General features: G+C 46.4%; 1 protein-coding gene across 1 annotated transcript in view; it reads left to right on the top strand.

Moving 5' to 3' along the window:
• LOC139366100 (netrin receptor UNC5A-like) overlaps positions 1-14,119 on the top strand; it is a 508,756-nt gene that overhangs the window by 455,132 nt on the left and 39,505 nt on the right. The window contains exon 12 of the mRNA XM_071103198.1: positions 1,095-1,328. Coding sequence (XP_070959299.1) covers positions 1,095-1,328 — 234 coding nt within the window. The remainder of the gene's footprint in view (positions 1-1,094; positions 1,329-14,119) is intronic.

Raw genomic sequence — 14,119 nt, 5'->3', positions numbered from 1 at the left:
GTGTCCTGTCAGTCTGTTGAGCTGTAGCATGTCCTATCAGTCTGTTGAGCTGTAGCATGTCCTATCAGTCTGTTGAGCTGTAGCGTGTCCTGTCAGTCTGTTGAGCTGTAGCATGTCCTATCAGTCTGTTGAGCTGTAGCATGTCCTATCAGTCTGTTGAGCTGTAGCGTGTCCTATCAGTCTGTTGAGCTGTAGCGTGTCCTGTCAGTCTGTTGAGCTGTAGCATGTCCTATCAGTCTGTTGAGCTGTAGCATGTCCTATCAGTCTGTTGAGCTGTAGCGTGTCCTATCAGTCTGTTGAGCTGTAGCGTGTCCTATCAGTCTGTTGAGCTGTAACATGTCCTATCAGTCTGTTGAGCTGTAGCGTGTCCTGTCACTCTGTTGAGCTGTAGCATGTCCTATCAGTCTGTTGAGCTGTAGCATGTCCTATCTCTCTGTTGAGCTGTAGCATGTCCTATCAGTCTGTTGAGCTGTAGCGTGTCCTGTCAGTCTGTTAAGCTGTAGCGTGTCCTATCAGTCTGTTGAGCTGTAGCGTGTCCTATCAGTCAGTTGAGCTGTAGCGTGTTCCGTCAGTCTGTTGAGCTGTAGCGTGTCCTATCAGTCTGTTGAGCTGTAGCGTGTCCTATCAGTCAGTTGAGCTGTAGCGTGTCCTATCAGTCTGTTGCGCTGTAGCGTGTCCTATCAGTCAGTTGAGCTGTAGCGTGTCCTATCAGTCTGTTGAGCTGTAGCGTGTCCTATCAGTCTGTTGAGCTGTAGCGTGTCCTGTCAGTTGAGCTGTTTCGGCAGGTGGAGCAGACAACTCTCTTCGCATTTCTCTTGTCTCTCCCTCTCTCTAAATCTCTTTAATCCAATATTTACTCGATGTTACATCTCTCCTTTCTCTCATCTTAGTTCTTCTTTCTCTCCAGAAGCAGTTTTGTTGCCAGGAAACTAGAGTCCTCTTTCATGTGGTCTGAATTATTTAGTTGATTGTTAAAGTTCTATCACTGTCCACACATGCACCCTGACCCCACTACCACACACACCCTGCCGATGACCCCACGACCACACACACCCTGCCCCTAACCTTACACCTCTCTCTCTCTCTATGCCCAGGACGTCTTGATGATGGGAGAGGAGTTGATCTCGGAGCCGTATTATTGTCAGTTGGAGGCAGAGACGTGCAGAGTGTTCTCGGAGCAGTTGGGTCGTTTCTCTCTGGTGGGAGAATCTCTAAACATGTCCGCAGCTAAGCGTCTCCGCCTGGTGCTCTTCTCTGACTCATACTGCTCTACCCTAGAGTATAACATCAGAGTCTACTGCATGGATGATACACAAGATGTCTTCAAGGTAAGGAACCTAGATACACACACACACTCAAGCATGTACGTACAGTACACACACACACACGCACATGTTGTTTCATCCACACCTTTAGAACCCCACAGAGGTGTTGTTTCATCCACACACCTTTAGAACCCCACAGATGTGTTGTTTCATCCACACACCTTTAGAACCCCACAGAGGTGTTGTTTAGTCCACACATCTTTAGAACCACACAGAGGTGTTGTTTCATCCACACACTTTTAGAACCACACAGAGGTGTTGTTTCATCCACACACCTTTAGAACCCCACAGAGGTGTTGTTTCATCCACACACCTTTAGAACCACACAGAGGTGTTGTTTCATCTACACACCTTTAGAACCCCACAGAGGTGTTGTTTAGTCCACACACCTTTAGAACCCCACAGAGGTGTTGTTTCATCCACACACCTTTAGAACCCCACAGAGGTGTTGTTTAGTCCACACACCTTTAGAACCCCACAGAGGTGTTGTTTCATCCACACACCTTTAGAACCCCACAGAGGTGTTGTTTAGTCCACACACCTTTAGAACCACACAGAGGTGTTGTTTAGTCCACACACCTTTAGAACCCCACAGAGGTGTTCTTTAGTCCACACACCTTTAGAACCACACAGAGGTGTTGTTTCATCCACACACCTTTAGAACCCCACAGAGGTGTTGTTTCATCCACACACCTTTAGAACCCCACAGAGGTGTTGTTTCATCCACACACCTTAAGAACCCCACAGAGGTGTTGTTTCATCCACACACCTTTAGAACCCCACAGAGGTGTTGTTTAGTCCACACACCTTTAGAACCACACAGAGGTGTTGTTTCATCCACACACCTTTAGAACCCCACAGAGGTGTTGTTTCATCCACACACCTTTGGAACCCCACAGAGGTGTTGTTTAATCCACACACCTTTAGAACCCCACAGATGTGTTGTTTCATCCACACACCTTTAGAACCCCACAGAGGTGTTGTTTCATCCACACACCTTTAGAACCCCACAGAGGTATTGTTTCATCCACACACCTTTAGAACCACACAGAGGTGTTGTTTCATCCACACACCTTTAGAACCACACAGAGGTGTTGTTTCATCCACACACCTTTAGAACCACACAGAGGTGTTGTTTCATCCACACACCTTTAGAACCACACAGAGGTGTTGTTTCATCCACACACCTTTAGAACCCCACAGAGGTGTTGTTTCATCCACACACCTTTAGAACCACACAGAGTTGTTTCATCCTGTCTATTAAATGCTGATTATACATCCTGCTGAAATGTACCTCTCGGACACTCGAGCTACCTAGTGTGTGTGTGTGAGCGAGCGAGCGCGCTCGCTTAAATGAACACCCCCTACGGGCCCTTGTCAAAAGTGGCGCACTATATAGGGAATATGGAGGCGTTTGGGAAGAGCCAATATGTGTTCTGAGTGGTTAATGTATCTGCTAAAGAAATGTCTCGCTGTGTAACGACTGATAGAGCTGTGTGATATCGAGATTACCAAACAGCAGGACTTAGTGTTAAATCAACCTGTAAAAACGACAACTCCATAGAGAGGCTGTGGCTTACCACAGGAACAGGAACAGGAAGAGGAGACTGAGTGGCTAATGCACTCTGGGGCCAGGGGGGAGACGGGGAAATAAGAGGAGAGGAGGGGAGAGGAGAAGAGAGGAGGAGAGGAGGAGAGAGGAGAAGAGAGAAGGAGAGGAGGAGAGAGGAGAAGAGAGGAGGAGAGGAGGGGGGAGGAGAGTAGGGCATATGAGAAGAGAGGAGGAGAGGAGGGGAAAGGAGAAGAGAGGAGGAGAGAGGAGAAGAGAGGAGAGGAGAGGAGGGGAGAGGAGATGAGAGTAGGAGAGGAGGAGAGAGGAGAAGAGAGGAGGAGAGGAGGGGAGAGGAGAAGAGAGGAGGAGAGGAGGGGAGAGGAGAAGAGAGGAGGAGAGGAGGAGAGAGGAGAAGAGAGAAGGAGAGGAGGAGAGAGGAGAAGAGAGGAGGAGAGGAGGGGGGAGGAGAGTAGGGCATATGAGAAGAGAGGAGGAGAGGAGGGGAAAGGAGAAGAGAGGAGGAGAGAGGAGAAGAGAGGAGAGGAGGGGAGAGGAGATGAGAGTAGGAGAGGAGGAGAGAGGAGAAGAGAGGAGGAGAGGAGGGGAGAGGAGAAGAGAGGAGGAGAGGAGAAGAGAGGAGGAGAGGAGGGGAGAGGAGAAGAGAGGAGGGGAGAGGAGAAGAGAGGAGAAGAGGAGAAGAGAGGAGGGGAGAGGAGAAGAGAGGAGGGGAGAGGAGAAGAGAGGAGGAGAGGAGGGGAGAGGAGAAGAGAGGAGGGGAGAGGAGGGGAGAAGAGAGGAGGAGAGGAGAGGAGAGGAGAAGAGAGGAGGGGAGAGGAGAAGAGAGGAGGGGGAGACGGGAAGTAGGAGAAGAGGGGAGGGGGAGATGAGTGGAGAGGGGAGTAGGGGGGGAGGAGAAGAGGGGAGAAAATAGGAGAGGAGGGGAGCGAGGAGATGAGGGAGAGGGGAGAGAGGAGGTGAGAGGGGGGGGGGAGGAGAAGAGAGGGGGGAGAGTATGGGAGGGGAGAGGAGAGGAGAAGAGAAGAGGGGGGGAGGAGAAGAGAGGGGAGAGGGGAGAGAGTGGAGGAGAGACATTTTTGCAAATGTATTAAAAATAAAAACAGAAATACCTTATTTACATAATTTTCAGACCCTTTTCTATGAAATTGAGCTCAGGTGCATCCTGCTTCCATTCATAATCCTTGAGATGTTTCAACAATCTGATTGAAGTCCACCTGTGGTATTTTCAAATGATTGGACATGATTTGGAAAGGTCTATTTAAGGACACAAAGTTGACAGTGCATGTCAGATCAAAACTAAGGCATGAGATCAAAGTAATTGTCCGTAGAGCTGCGAGACAGGATTGTGTTGAGGCATAGATCTGGGGAAGGGTACCAAAAAATGTCTGCAGCATCGAACGTCCCCAAGAACACAGTGGCCTCCATCATTCTTATATTAAAGAAGTTTGGAAACACCAATAATATTCCTAGAGCTGGCCGCCTGGCCAAACTGAGCAAACGGGGGAGAAGGGCCTTGGTCAGGGAGGTGACCAAGAACACTATGGTCACTCTGACAGAGCTCTAGTGTTCCTCTGTGAAGATGGGAGAGCCTTCCAGAAAGACAACCATCTCTGCAGAACTCCACCAATTTTACAGACAGAAGACACTCCTCAGTAAAAGGCACATGACAGCCTGCTTGGAGTTTGCCAAAAGGTACCTAAAGACTCTCAGACCATTAGAAACCAGATTCACTGGTCTGATGAAACCTGGCTTAGCACAGTAGAACACCTGTTTAGGAGAGGTGCTGGCTAGCAGAGTAGAACACCTGTTTAGGAGAGGTGCTGGCTAGCAGAGTAGAACACCTGTTTAGGAGAGGTGCTGGCTAGCAGAGTAGAACACCTGTTTAGGAGAGGTGCTGGCTAACAGAGTAGAACACCTGTTTAGGAGAGGTGCTGGCTAACAGAGTAGAACACCTGTTTAGGAGAGGTGCTGGCTAGCAGAGTAGAACACCTGTTTATGAGAGGTGCTGGCTAGCAGAGTAGAACACCTGTTTAGGAGAGGTGCTGGCTAACAGAGTAGAACACCTGTTTAGGAGAGGCGCTGGCTAGCAGAGTAGAACACCTGTTTAGGAGAGGTGCTGGCTAGCAGAGTAGAACACCTGTTTAGGAGAGGTGCTGGCTAGCAGAGTAGAACACCTGTTTAGGAGAGGTGCTGGCTAGAAGAGTAGAACACCTGTTTAGGAGAGGTGCTGGCTAACAGAGTAGAACACCTGTTTAGGAGAGGCGCTGGCTAGCAGAGTAGAACACCTGTTTAGGAGAGGTGCTGGCTAGCAGAGTAGAACACCTGTTTAGGAGAGGTGCTGGCTAACAGAGTAGAACACCTGTTTAGGAGAGGTGCTGGCTAGAAGAGTAAAACACCTGTTCAGGAGAGGTGCTGGCTAGCAGAGTAGAACACCTGTTCAGGAGAGGTGCTGGCTAACAGAGTAGAACAACTGTTTAGGAGAGGTGCTGGCTAGCAGAGTAGAACACCTGTTTAGGAGAGGTGCTGGCTAACAGAGTAGAACACCTGTTCAGGAGAGGTGCTGGCTAGCAGAGTAGAACACCTGTTTAGGAGAGGTGCTGGCTAGCAGAGTAGAACACCTGTTTAGGAGAGGTGCTGGCTAGCAGAGTAGAACACCTGTTTAGGAGAGGTGCTGGCTAGCAGAGTAGAACACCTGTTTAGGAGAGGTGCTGGCTAACAGAGTAGAACACCTGTTTAGGAGAGGTGCTGGCTAGCAGAGTAGAACACCTGTTTAGGAGAGGTGCTGGCTAGCAGAGTAGAACACCTGTTTAGGAGAGGTGCTGGCTAACAGAGTAGAACACCTGTTCAGGAGAGGTGCTGGCTAGCAGAGTAGAACACCTCTTTAGGAGAGGCGCTGGCTAGCAGAGTAGAACACCTGTTTAGGAGAGGTGCTGGCTAGCAGAGTAGAACACCTGTTTAGGAGAGGTACTGGCTAGCAGAGTAGAACACCTGTTTAGGAGAGGTGCTGGCTAGCAGAGTAGAACACCTGTTCAGGAGAGGTGCTGGCTAGCAGAGTAGAACACCTGTTCAGGAGAGGTGCTGGCTAGCAGAGTAGAACACCTGTTCAGGAGAGGTGCTGGCTAGCAGAGTAGAACACCTGTTCAGGAGAGGTGCTGGCTAGCAGAGTAGAACACCTGTTCAGGAGAGGTGCTGGCTAGCAGAGTAGAACACCTGTTTAGGAGAGGTGCTGGCTAGCAGAGTAGAACACCTGTTTAGGAGAGGTGCTGGCTAACAGAGTAGAACACCTGATAAAGAAAATTATAATCTCACACTCTAGGAGCTCAGAGTACGAATCTCTGAGCAACATGGCACCACCAGGTGCAAAAACTCGACTTACCCAGTTGCGGCCCACTTTTTGGAATTGATCCACTCGATTTCGTCCCTACGTTATATCAGCATCGAACACATCACCCTCCCTAGGAGAGGGGGTGACCTCAACAATTTTTTGTTAAAACGAAAGGCTGCCTGGATCTTTAGTTTAAAGCCCCTTGCTCCCTTCGGTCTCAACGTAGACTTTGATCTGAAGCCATTCTTGTGATTATTGTGACTTTGCTATAGTAAATGTTTGTAGGCTTTTGTAGCCATATTGTATCTATGATCGTGTGCTATTCATTGTAAATGTGTGTAGGTCTATGTAGCCATATTGTATCTATGATCGTGTGCTATTCATTTATGTTTTTGATATGTTCTATTTATATCTGTAAATGAACCAATGATATCAGGCCACACCCGGACATGATTACAGACACCTGTGTGTGTCCTTTGACACGATATAAACTATTGACCCCACAGTGTTTGTCATTATACCCTGATGAAGACAGCTTGTCTGTCCAAACGTTGGTTATTAGGTTATTCAATTATTGCATCTGAGCTCCTGGAGTGTGCGGCTCTACTTTCTTCTTCAAGTGAATGGTGTGCCAAGACTCGAGGCTGTAATCGCTGCCAAAGGTGCTTCAACAAAGTACTGAGTAAAGGCTCCGAGTACTTATGGAAATGTGATATTTCATTTTTTCAACTTTTAAATATACCTTTGCAAAAATTCAACAAAAATTGTTTTTGCTTTTGTCAATATGGGGTATTGTGATGTCATTATGGGGTATTGTGATGTCATTATGGGGTATTGTGTGCAGATTGATGAGAAGAAAAAAAATCTTCAATTTTAGAGTAAAGCTGTAATGTAACAAAGTGTGGAAAAAGTCAAGGATTCTGAATACTTACTGAATGCACTATATAGTAAACAGTAGCAGCAACGTATGTGATGAGTCAAAATAGTTAGTGCAAAAAGGGTCAATGCAGATGGTTAAATAGTTAACCAAATAGCCACCCTGGACTAACTATTTATCAGTCTTATGACTTGGGGGTGGAAGCTGTTCAAGGTCCTGTTGGTTCCAGACTTGGTGCATCTGTCCCGCTTGATTTCTTTTTTTTCTCATTAATCTGCACACAATACCCCATAATGACATCACAATACCCCATAATGACATCACAATACCCCATAATGACATCACAATACCCCATAATGACATCCCTATACCCCATAATGACATCCCAATACCCCATAATGACATCACAATACCCCATAATGACATCACAATACCCCATAATGACATCACAATACCCCATCATGACATCACCATACCCCCATAATGACATCACCATACCCCATAATGACATCACCATACCCCATAATGACATCACAATACCCCATAATGGCATCACCATACCCCATAATGACATCCCAATACCCCATAATGACATCCCAATACCCCATAATGACATCACAATACCCCATAATGACATCACAATACCCCATAATGACATCACAATACCCCATCATGACATCACCATACCCCCATAATGACATCACCATACCCCATAATGACATCACCATACCCCATAATGACATCACAATACCCCATAATGGCATCACCATACCCCATAATGACATCACCATACCCCATAATGACATCACAATACCCCATAATGACATCACAATACCCCATAATGACATCACAATACCCCATAATGACATCACAATACCCCATAATGACATCACAATATCCCATAATGACATCACAATACCCCATAATGACATCCCAATACCCCATAATGACATCCCTATACCCCATAATGACATCCCAATACCCCATAATGACATCCCAATACCCCATAATGACATCACAATACCCCATAATGACATCACAATACCCCATCATGACATCACCATACCCCCATAATGACATCACAATACCCCATAATGACATCACCATACCCCATAATGACATCACCATACCCCATAATGACATCACAATACCCCATAATGACATCACCATACCCCATAATGACATCACAATACCCCATAATGACATCACAATACCCCATCATGACATCACCATACCCCCATAATGACATCACCATACCCCATAATGACATCACCATACCCCATAATGACATCACCATACCCCATAATGACATCACCATACCCCATAATGACATCACCATACCCCATAATGACATCACCATACCCCATAATGACATCCCAATACCCCATAATGACATCACCATACCCCATAATGACATCACCATACCCCATAATGACATCACCATACCCCATAATGACATCCCAATACCCCATAATGACATCACCATACCCCATAATGACATCACCATACCCCATAATGACATCACCATACCCCATAATGACATCCCAATACCCCATAATGACATCACCATACCCCATAATGACATCACAATACCCCATAATGACATCACCATACCCCATAATGACATCACCATACCCCATAATGACATCACCATACCCCATAATGACATCACCATACCCCATAATGACATCACCATACCCCATAATGACATCCCAATACCCCATAATGACATCACCATACCCCATAATGACATCACCATACCCCATAATGACATCACCATACCCCATCCCGGGGCGGCAGGGTAGCCTAGTGGTTAGAGCATTGGACTAGTAACCGAAAGGTTGCAAGTTCAAATCCCCCAGCTGACAAGGTACAAAATCTGTCGTTCTGCCCCTGAACAGGCAGTTAACCCACTGTTCCTAGGCCGTCATTGAAAATAAGAATTTGTTCTTAACTGACTTGCCTAGTAAAATAAAGGTAAAATAAATAAAATAAAATAAAAAATAATGACATCCCAATACCCCATAATGACATCACCATACCCCATAATGACATCACCATACCCCATAATGACATCCCAATACCCCATAATGACATCACCATACCCCATAATGACATCACAATACCCCATAATGACATCACCATACCCCATAATGACATCACCATACCCCATAATGACATCACCATACCCCATAATGACATCACCATACCCCATAATGACATCACCATACCCCATAATGACATCACCATACCCCATAATGACATCACCATACCCCATAATGACATCCCAATACCCCATAATTGACATCACCATACCCCATAATGACATCACCATACCCCATAATGACATCACAATACCCCATAATGACATCACCATACCCCATAATGACATCACAATACCCCATATTGACAAAGCAAAAACAATTTTTGTTGAATTTTTGCAAAGGTATATTTAAAAGTTGAAAAAATTAAATATCATAAAACACAACCACAAATGCTTTGGAGATCATAAAACACAACCACAAATACAGTTGTCAATAACATGAAACCAAAAAGTCAAGGACACATTTTTTACTCAGACAAGGTAGTTTGTTGGTTTAGAAAATGTAACTGAAGCTATCAAATTATGCATAATATCCGCTGTTAAAGACAAATAGCTACAGACAGCAAAAATAATGACTGATTAATTATTCTGAATGTCCCTCTGCAACATTAGTCACGAGACTGTTTTCTGCGGTTTTCCTGCCCTGCCACATTCACAGCTCTCGGCTGTGCTTACCTTTGTAGTCTGTAATGGTTTTCCTGCCCTGCCACATCCTGGTATGTTGACCTGTTTTAAGGTCTTACATCGGCTACGGAGAGCGTGATCACACCCTGAACAGCTGGTGCTCTCATGCATGGTTTAATGTTGCTTGCCTCAATGCGAGCATAGAACAAACTTGTGTCACTTTGCAGCTCACGGCTGGGTTTCCCTTTGTAATCCATGATAGTTTGCAAGCCTTGCTACGTCCGGCAAGCGTCAGAGCCGGTGTAGTAGGATTCAATATTAGTCCTGTATTGACGCTTTGCCTGTTTGATGGTTCGTCGGAGGAGAAGGCGCAGCGGAATTTCTTATAAGCGTCCGGATTAGTGTCCTGCTCCTTGAAAGCGGCAGCTCTAGGCTTTAGCTCTGTTCAGATGTTGCCTGTAATCCATGGCTTCTGGTTGGGATATGTACTTGTGGTCACTTTGGGGATGACGTCATTGATTCACTTATTAATGAAACCTGTAACTGATATGGTTAATTCCTCAATGCCATCAGATGAATCACGGATCATATACCATATCATATTCCAGCTTAGCAACCGCTTCATCGGACCACTTCTGTATTGGGCTTGTCACCGGTACTTCCTGTTTGAGGTTTTGTATGTAAGCAGGAATCAGGAGGATAGAGTTATGCCCGATTTGCCAAATGGAATGCATCACTGTGTGTGGAGTAAAGGTGATCTAGAGTTGTTTTGCCTCTTGTTGCACAGTTGACATGCTTGTAGAAATTCTGTAAGACGGATTTCAGATTTTCGGCATTAAAATCACTGGCCACTAGGAGTGCCTCCTTTGCGTGAGTATTTTCTTGTTTGCTTATGGCGGAACACAGCTCATTGCTAGGATATTACAGTTCTTCAGGTCCCATTGATAAGATAGTCTCCAGTCTCGTCCAGTTTATTCTCCAGTGACTGTACATTATCCAATAGAACAGAGGGTAGAGGGGGTTTATTTACTCACCTCTGTAGTTTCATCAGGGCTCCAGCACGTCAGCCTCTATTTCACCTCTGTAGTTTCATCAGGGCTCCAGCACGTCAGCCTCTATTTCACCTCTGTAGTTTCATCAGGGCTCCAGCACGCCAGCCTCTATTTCACCGTCTCTTTCTCTTCCAAGTGTCGGGATTAGGGGGTGGTCCGGGGATTAGGGCGTGGTCTGGCGATTAGGGGGTGGTCCGGGGATTAGGGTGTGGTCTGGGGATTAGGGGGTGGTCCGGGGATTAGGGCTTGGTCCGGGGATTAGGGCGTGGTTTGGGGATTAGGGCGTGGTTTGGGGATTAGGGCATGGTCTGGGGATTAGGGCGTGGTCCGGGGATTAGGGCGTGGTCCGGGGATTAGGGGGTGGTCCGGGGATTAGGGCGTGGTCCGGGGATTAGGGGGTGGTCCGGGGATTAGTGCGTGGTCCGGGGATTAGGGCGTGGTCCGGGGATTAGGGGGTGGTCCGGGGATTAGTGCGTGGTCCGGGGATTAGGGCTTGGTCCGGGGATTAGGGCGTGGTCCGGGGATTAGGGCGTGGTCCGGGGATTAGGGCGTGGTCCGGGGATTAGGGCGTGGTCCGGGGATTAGGGCGTGGTCTGGGGATTAGTGCGTGGTCCGGGGATTAGGGCTTGGTCCGGGGATTAGGGCGTGGTCCGGGGATTAGGGCGTGGTCCGGGGATTAGGGCGTGGTCCGGGGATTAGGGGGTGGTCCGGGGATTAGGGCGTGGTCCGGGGATTAGGGCGTGGTCCGGGGATTAGGGCGTGGTCCGGGGATTAGGGCGTGGTCCGGGGTCGCTGTTCTGATCTCCAAAAGCTATTTTTGGTCATAGGAAACAATGGAGGAAACATTATGTGCAAAAAAAAATTAGGATCAGCGAAAAAAAAACACAAAATAGGTCAGGAGCCTGTAAAACTAAGGAGGAGAGGAGAGGAGAGGAGAGGAGAGGATTGGAGAGGAGAGGAGAGGAGAGGAGAGGACAGGACAGGACAGGAGAGGAGAGGAGAGGAGAGGAGAGGAGAGGAGAGGAGAGGAGAGGAGAGCGGGAGGGGGAGGGCTGTGAGTAGAGGTGTGCCGAGACAAAACCAGTGCCAGCGTGCATCTTTCTCATGTCAATCAGTCATGTGTGAGGTTCTACGTGGTCTAAATAACTCAACTGGCTAGTTTGCCTGTCTGTAAATAGAAGGGTGGGCTGTACGTTGATCCTGCTGTTCTGATCTGATAGAGTGAAATTGAATTTCTCCATCCACTTGCTTCATAATTTCACCCAATCCCTTTTACTGCCATGTTCTGGGTCTGATCATGTAGATTGCTGCTGCCTGCTACTCTTATAAATCACATGGTGAGGACGTTTGATATCAAGCTATCCATGTGCATAATATCTAACAGGAGGGGCCAAGGGTAGGGGAAAAATATGAAATGCTGTTGAGCATTCTGACTAAGTGACAGGAGAGAAACAGACACCCCTCCGCACACTAATCCGCAAACGTTTTGCAGTGAGCACGTGCAGGGAGGGATTTTGCCAACATCTATTTAGGCATATTAAAACACTTCCGAGTATCATCCGATCCGATCCAACTATCAACTGTCAACGTGTAGGATTATAAATACGAGTATGGCCCTGTCGGCACACCTCTAGTCGAGAGACACGACAGGAGAGAGGAAAGGGAGGGCGTGGGATACAGGAGAGGATCCGCAGTGTAAAACCACACTATTGATGCAGGATAAAACAACACACTATTGATGCAGGATAAAACAACACTATTGATGCAGGATAAAACAACACACTATTGATGCAGGATAAAACAACACACTATTGATGCAGGATAAAACAACACACTATTGATGCAGGATAAAACAACACACTATTGATGCAGGATAAAGCAACACACTATTGATGCAGGATAAAACAACACACTATTGATGCAGGATAAAACAACACACTATTGATGCAGGATAAAACAACACACTATTGATGCAGGATAAAACCACACTATTGATGCAGGATAAAACAACACACTATTGATGCAGGATAAAACAACACACTATTGATGCAGGATAAAACCACACTATTGATGCAGGATAAAACAACACACTATTGATGCAGGATAAAACCACACTATTGATGCAGGATAAAACAACACTATTGATGCAGGATAAAACAACACACTATTGATGCAGGATAAAACCACACTATTGATGCAGGATAAAACAACACACTATTGATGCAGGATAAAACCACACTATTGATGCAGGATAAAACCACACTATTGATGCAGGATAAAACAACACACTATTGATGCAGGATAAAACCACACTATTGATGCAGGATAAAACAACACACTATTGATGCAGGATAAAACCACACTATTGATGCAGGATAAAACAACACTATTGATGCAGGATAAAACAACACTATTGATGCAGGATAAAACAACACACTATTGATGCAGGATAAAACCACACTATTGATGCAGGATAAAACAACACACTATTGATGCAGGATAAAACAAGCTTGTTTATAATGCTCTCTCACTCAGGAGACGGTGTGTACAGTAGAGTACGTTCTCTCTCTCTCTCTCTCTCTGTCTCTCTCTCTCTCTCTCTCTCTCTCTCTCTCAGAACCATTCAGTAGGAGACTAACCTCCAACACTGGCTCACACCAATCCACTGCAAAAAAACTATACCATTTTCACACTACTGAGCCAAGCTGAGCTTAGCTGCACTGGCCTGGTATTGCATCATATTTGCTGAAAATAATTATGTTTTAACTTGTCTTCTGTTAGGTAATGTCACAGAGAACATAGGATGTCATAGAGAATGAGGTTATGATTTACTGCCATTAAACAGATTCATCTCCCAGAGACGTACTCTCCAGTATTTGTCATCTGTAAACTATCACATCTCTTCTTTAATATCTATTAATATTACAACTCATCTCATGTGATCTCATAATGGAGTCCCATGTCAGCCAGGTGCTTTCTGAAGCATGTCCTCTACTGCTGGCTGGATGGAGGAATGGAGGGAAGCAGGGATAGAGGGATGGAGTGAGGGAGAGAGGGAGGCAGGGATAGAGTGAAGGAGAGATGGAGGGAAGCAGGGATAGATTGAGGGAGAGATGGAGTGAGGGAGAGATGGAGGGGTGGAGTGAGGTAGAGAGGGAAGCAGGGATAGAGTGAGGGAGAGATGGAGGGATGGATGGAGTGAGTGAGGGAGAGAGTGAGGGAGGGATGGAGTGAGGGAGAGA

This window comes from Oncorhynchus clarkii, chromosome 14, assembly GCF_045791955.1.
Source record: "Oncorhynchus clarkii lewisi isolate Uvic-CL-2024 chromosome 14, UVic_Ocla_1.0, whole genome shotgun sequence".
NCBI lineage: Eukaryota > Metazoa > Chordata > Actinopteri > Salmoniformes > Salmonidae > Oncorhynchus > Oncorhynchus clarkii.
This window is presented reverse-complemented; position numbering and strand designations above follow the sequence as displayed.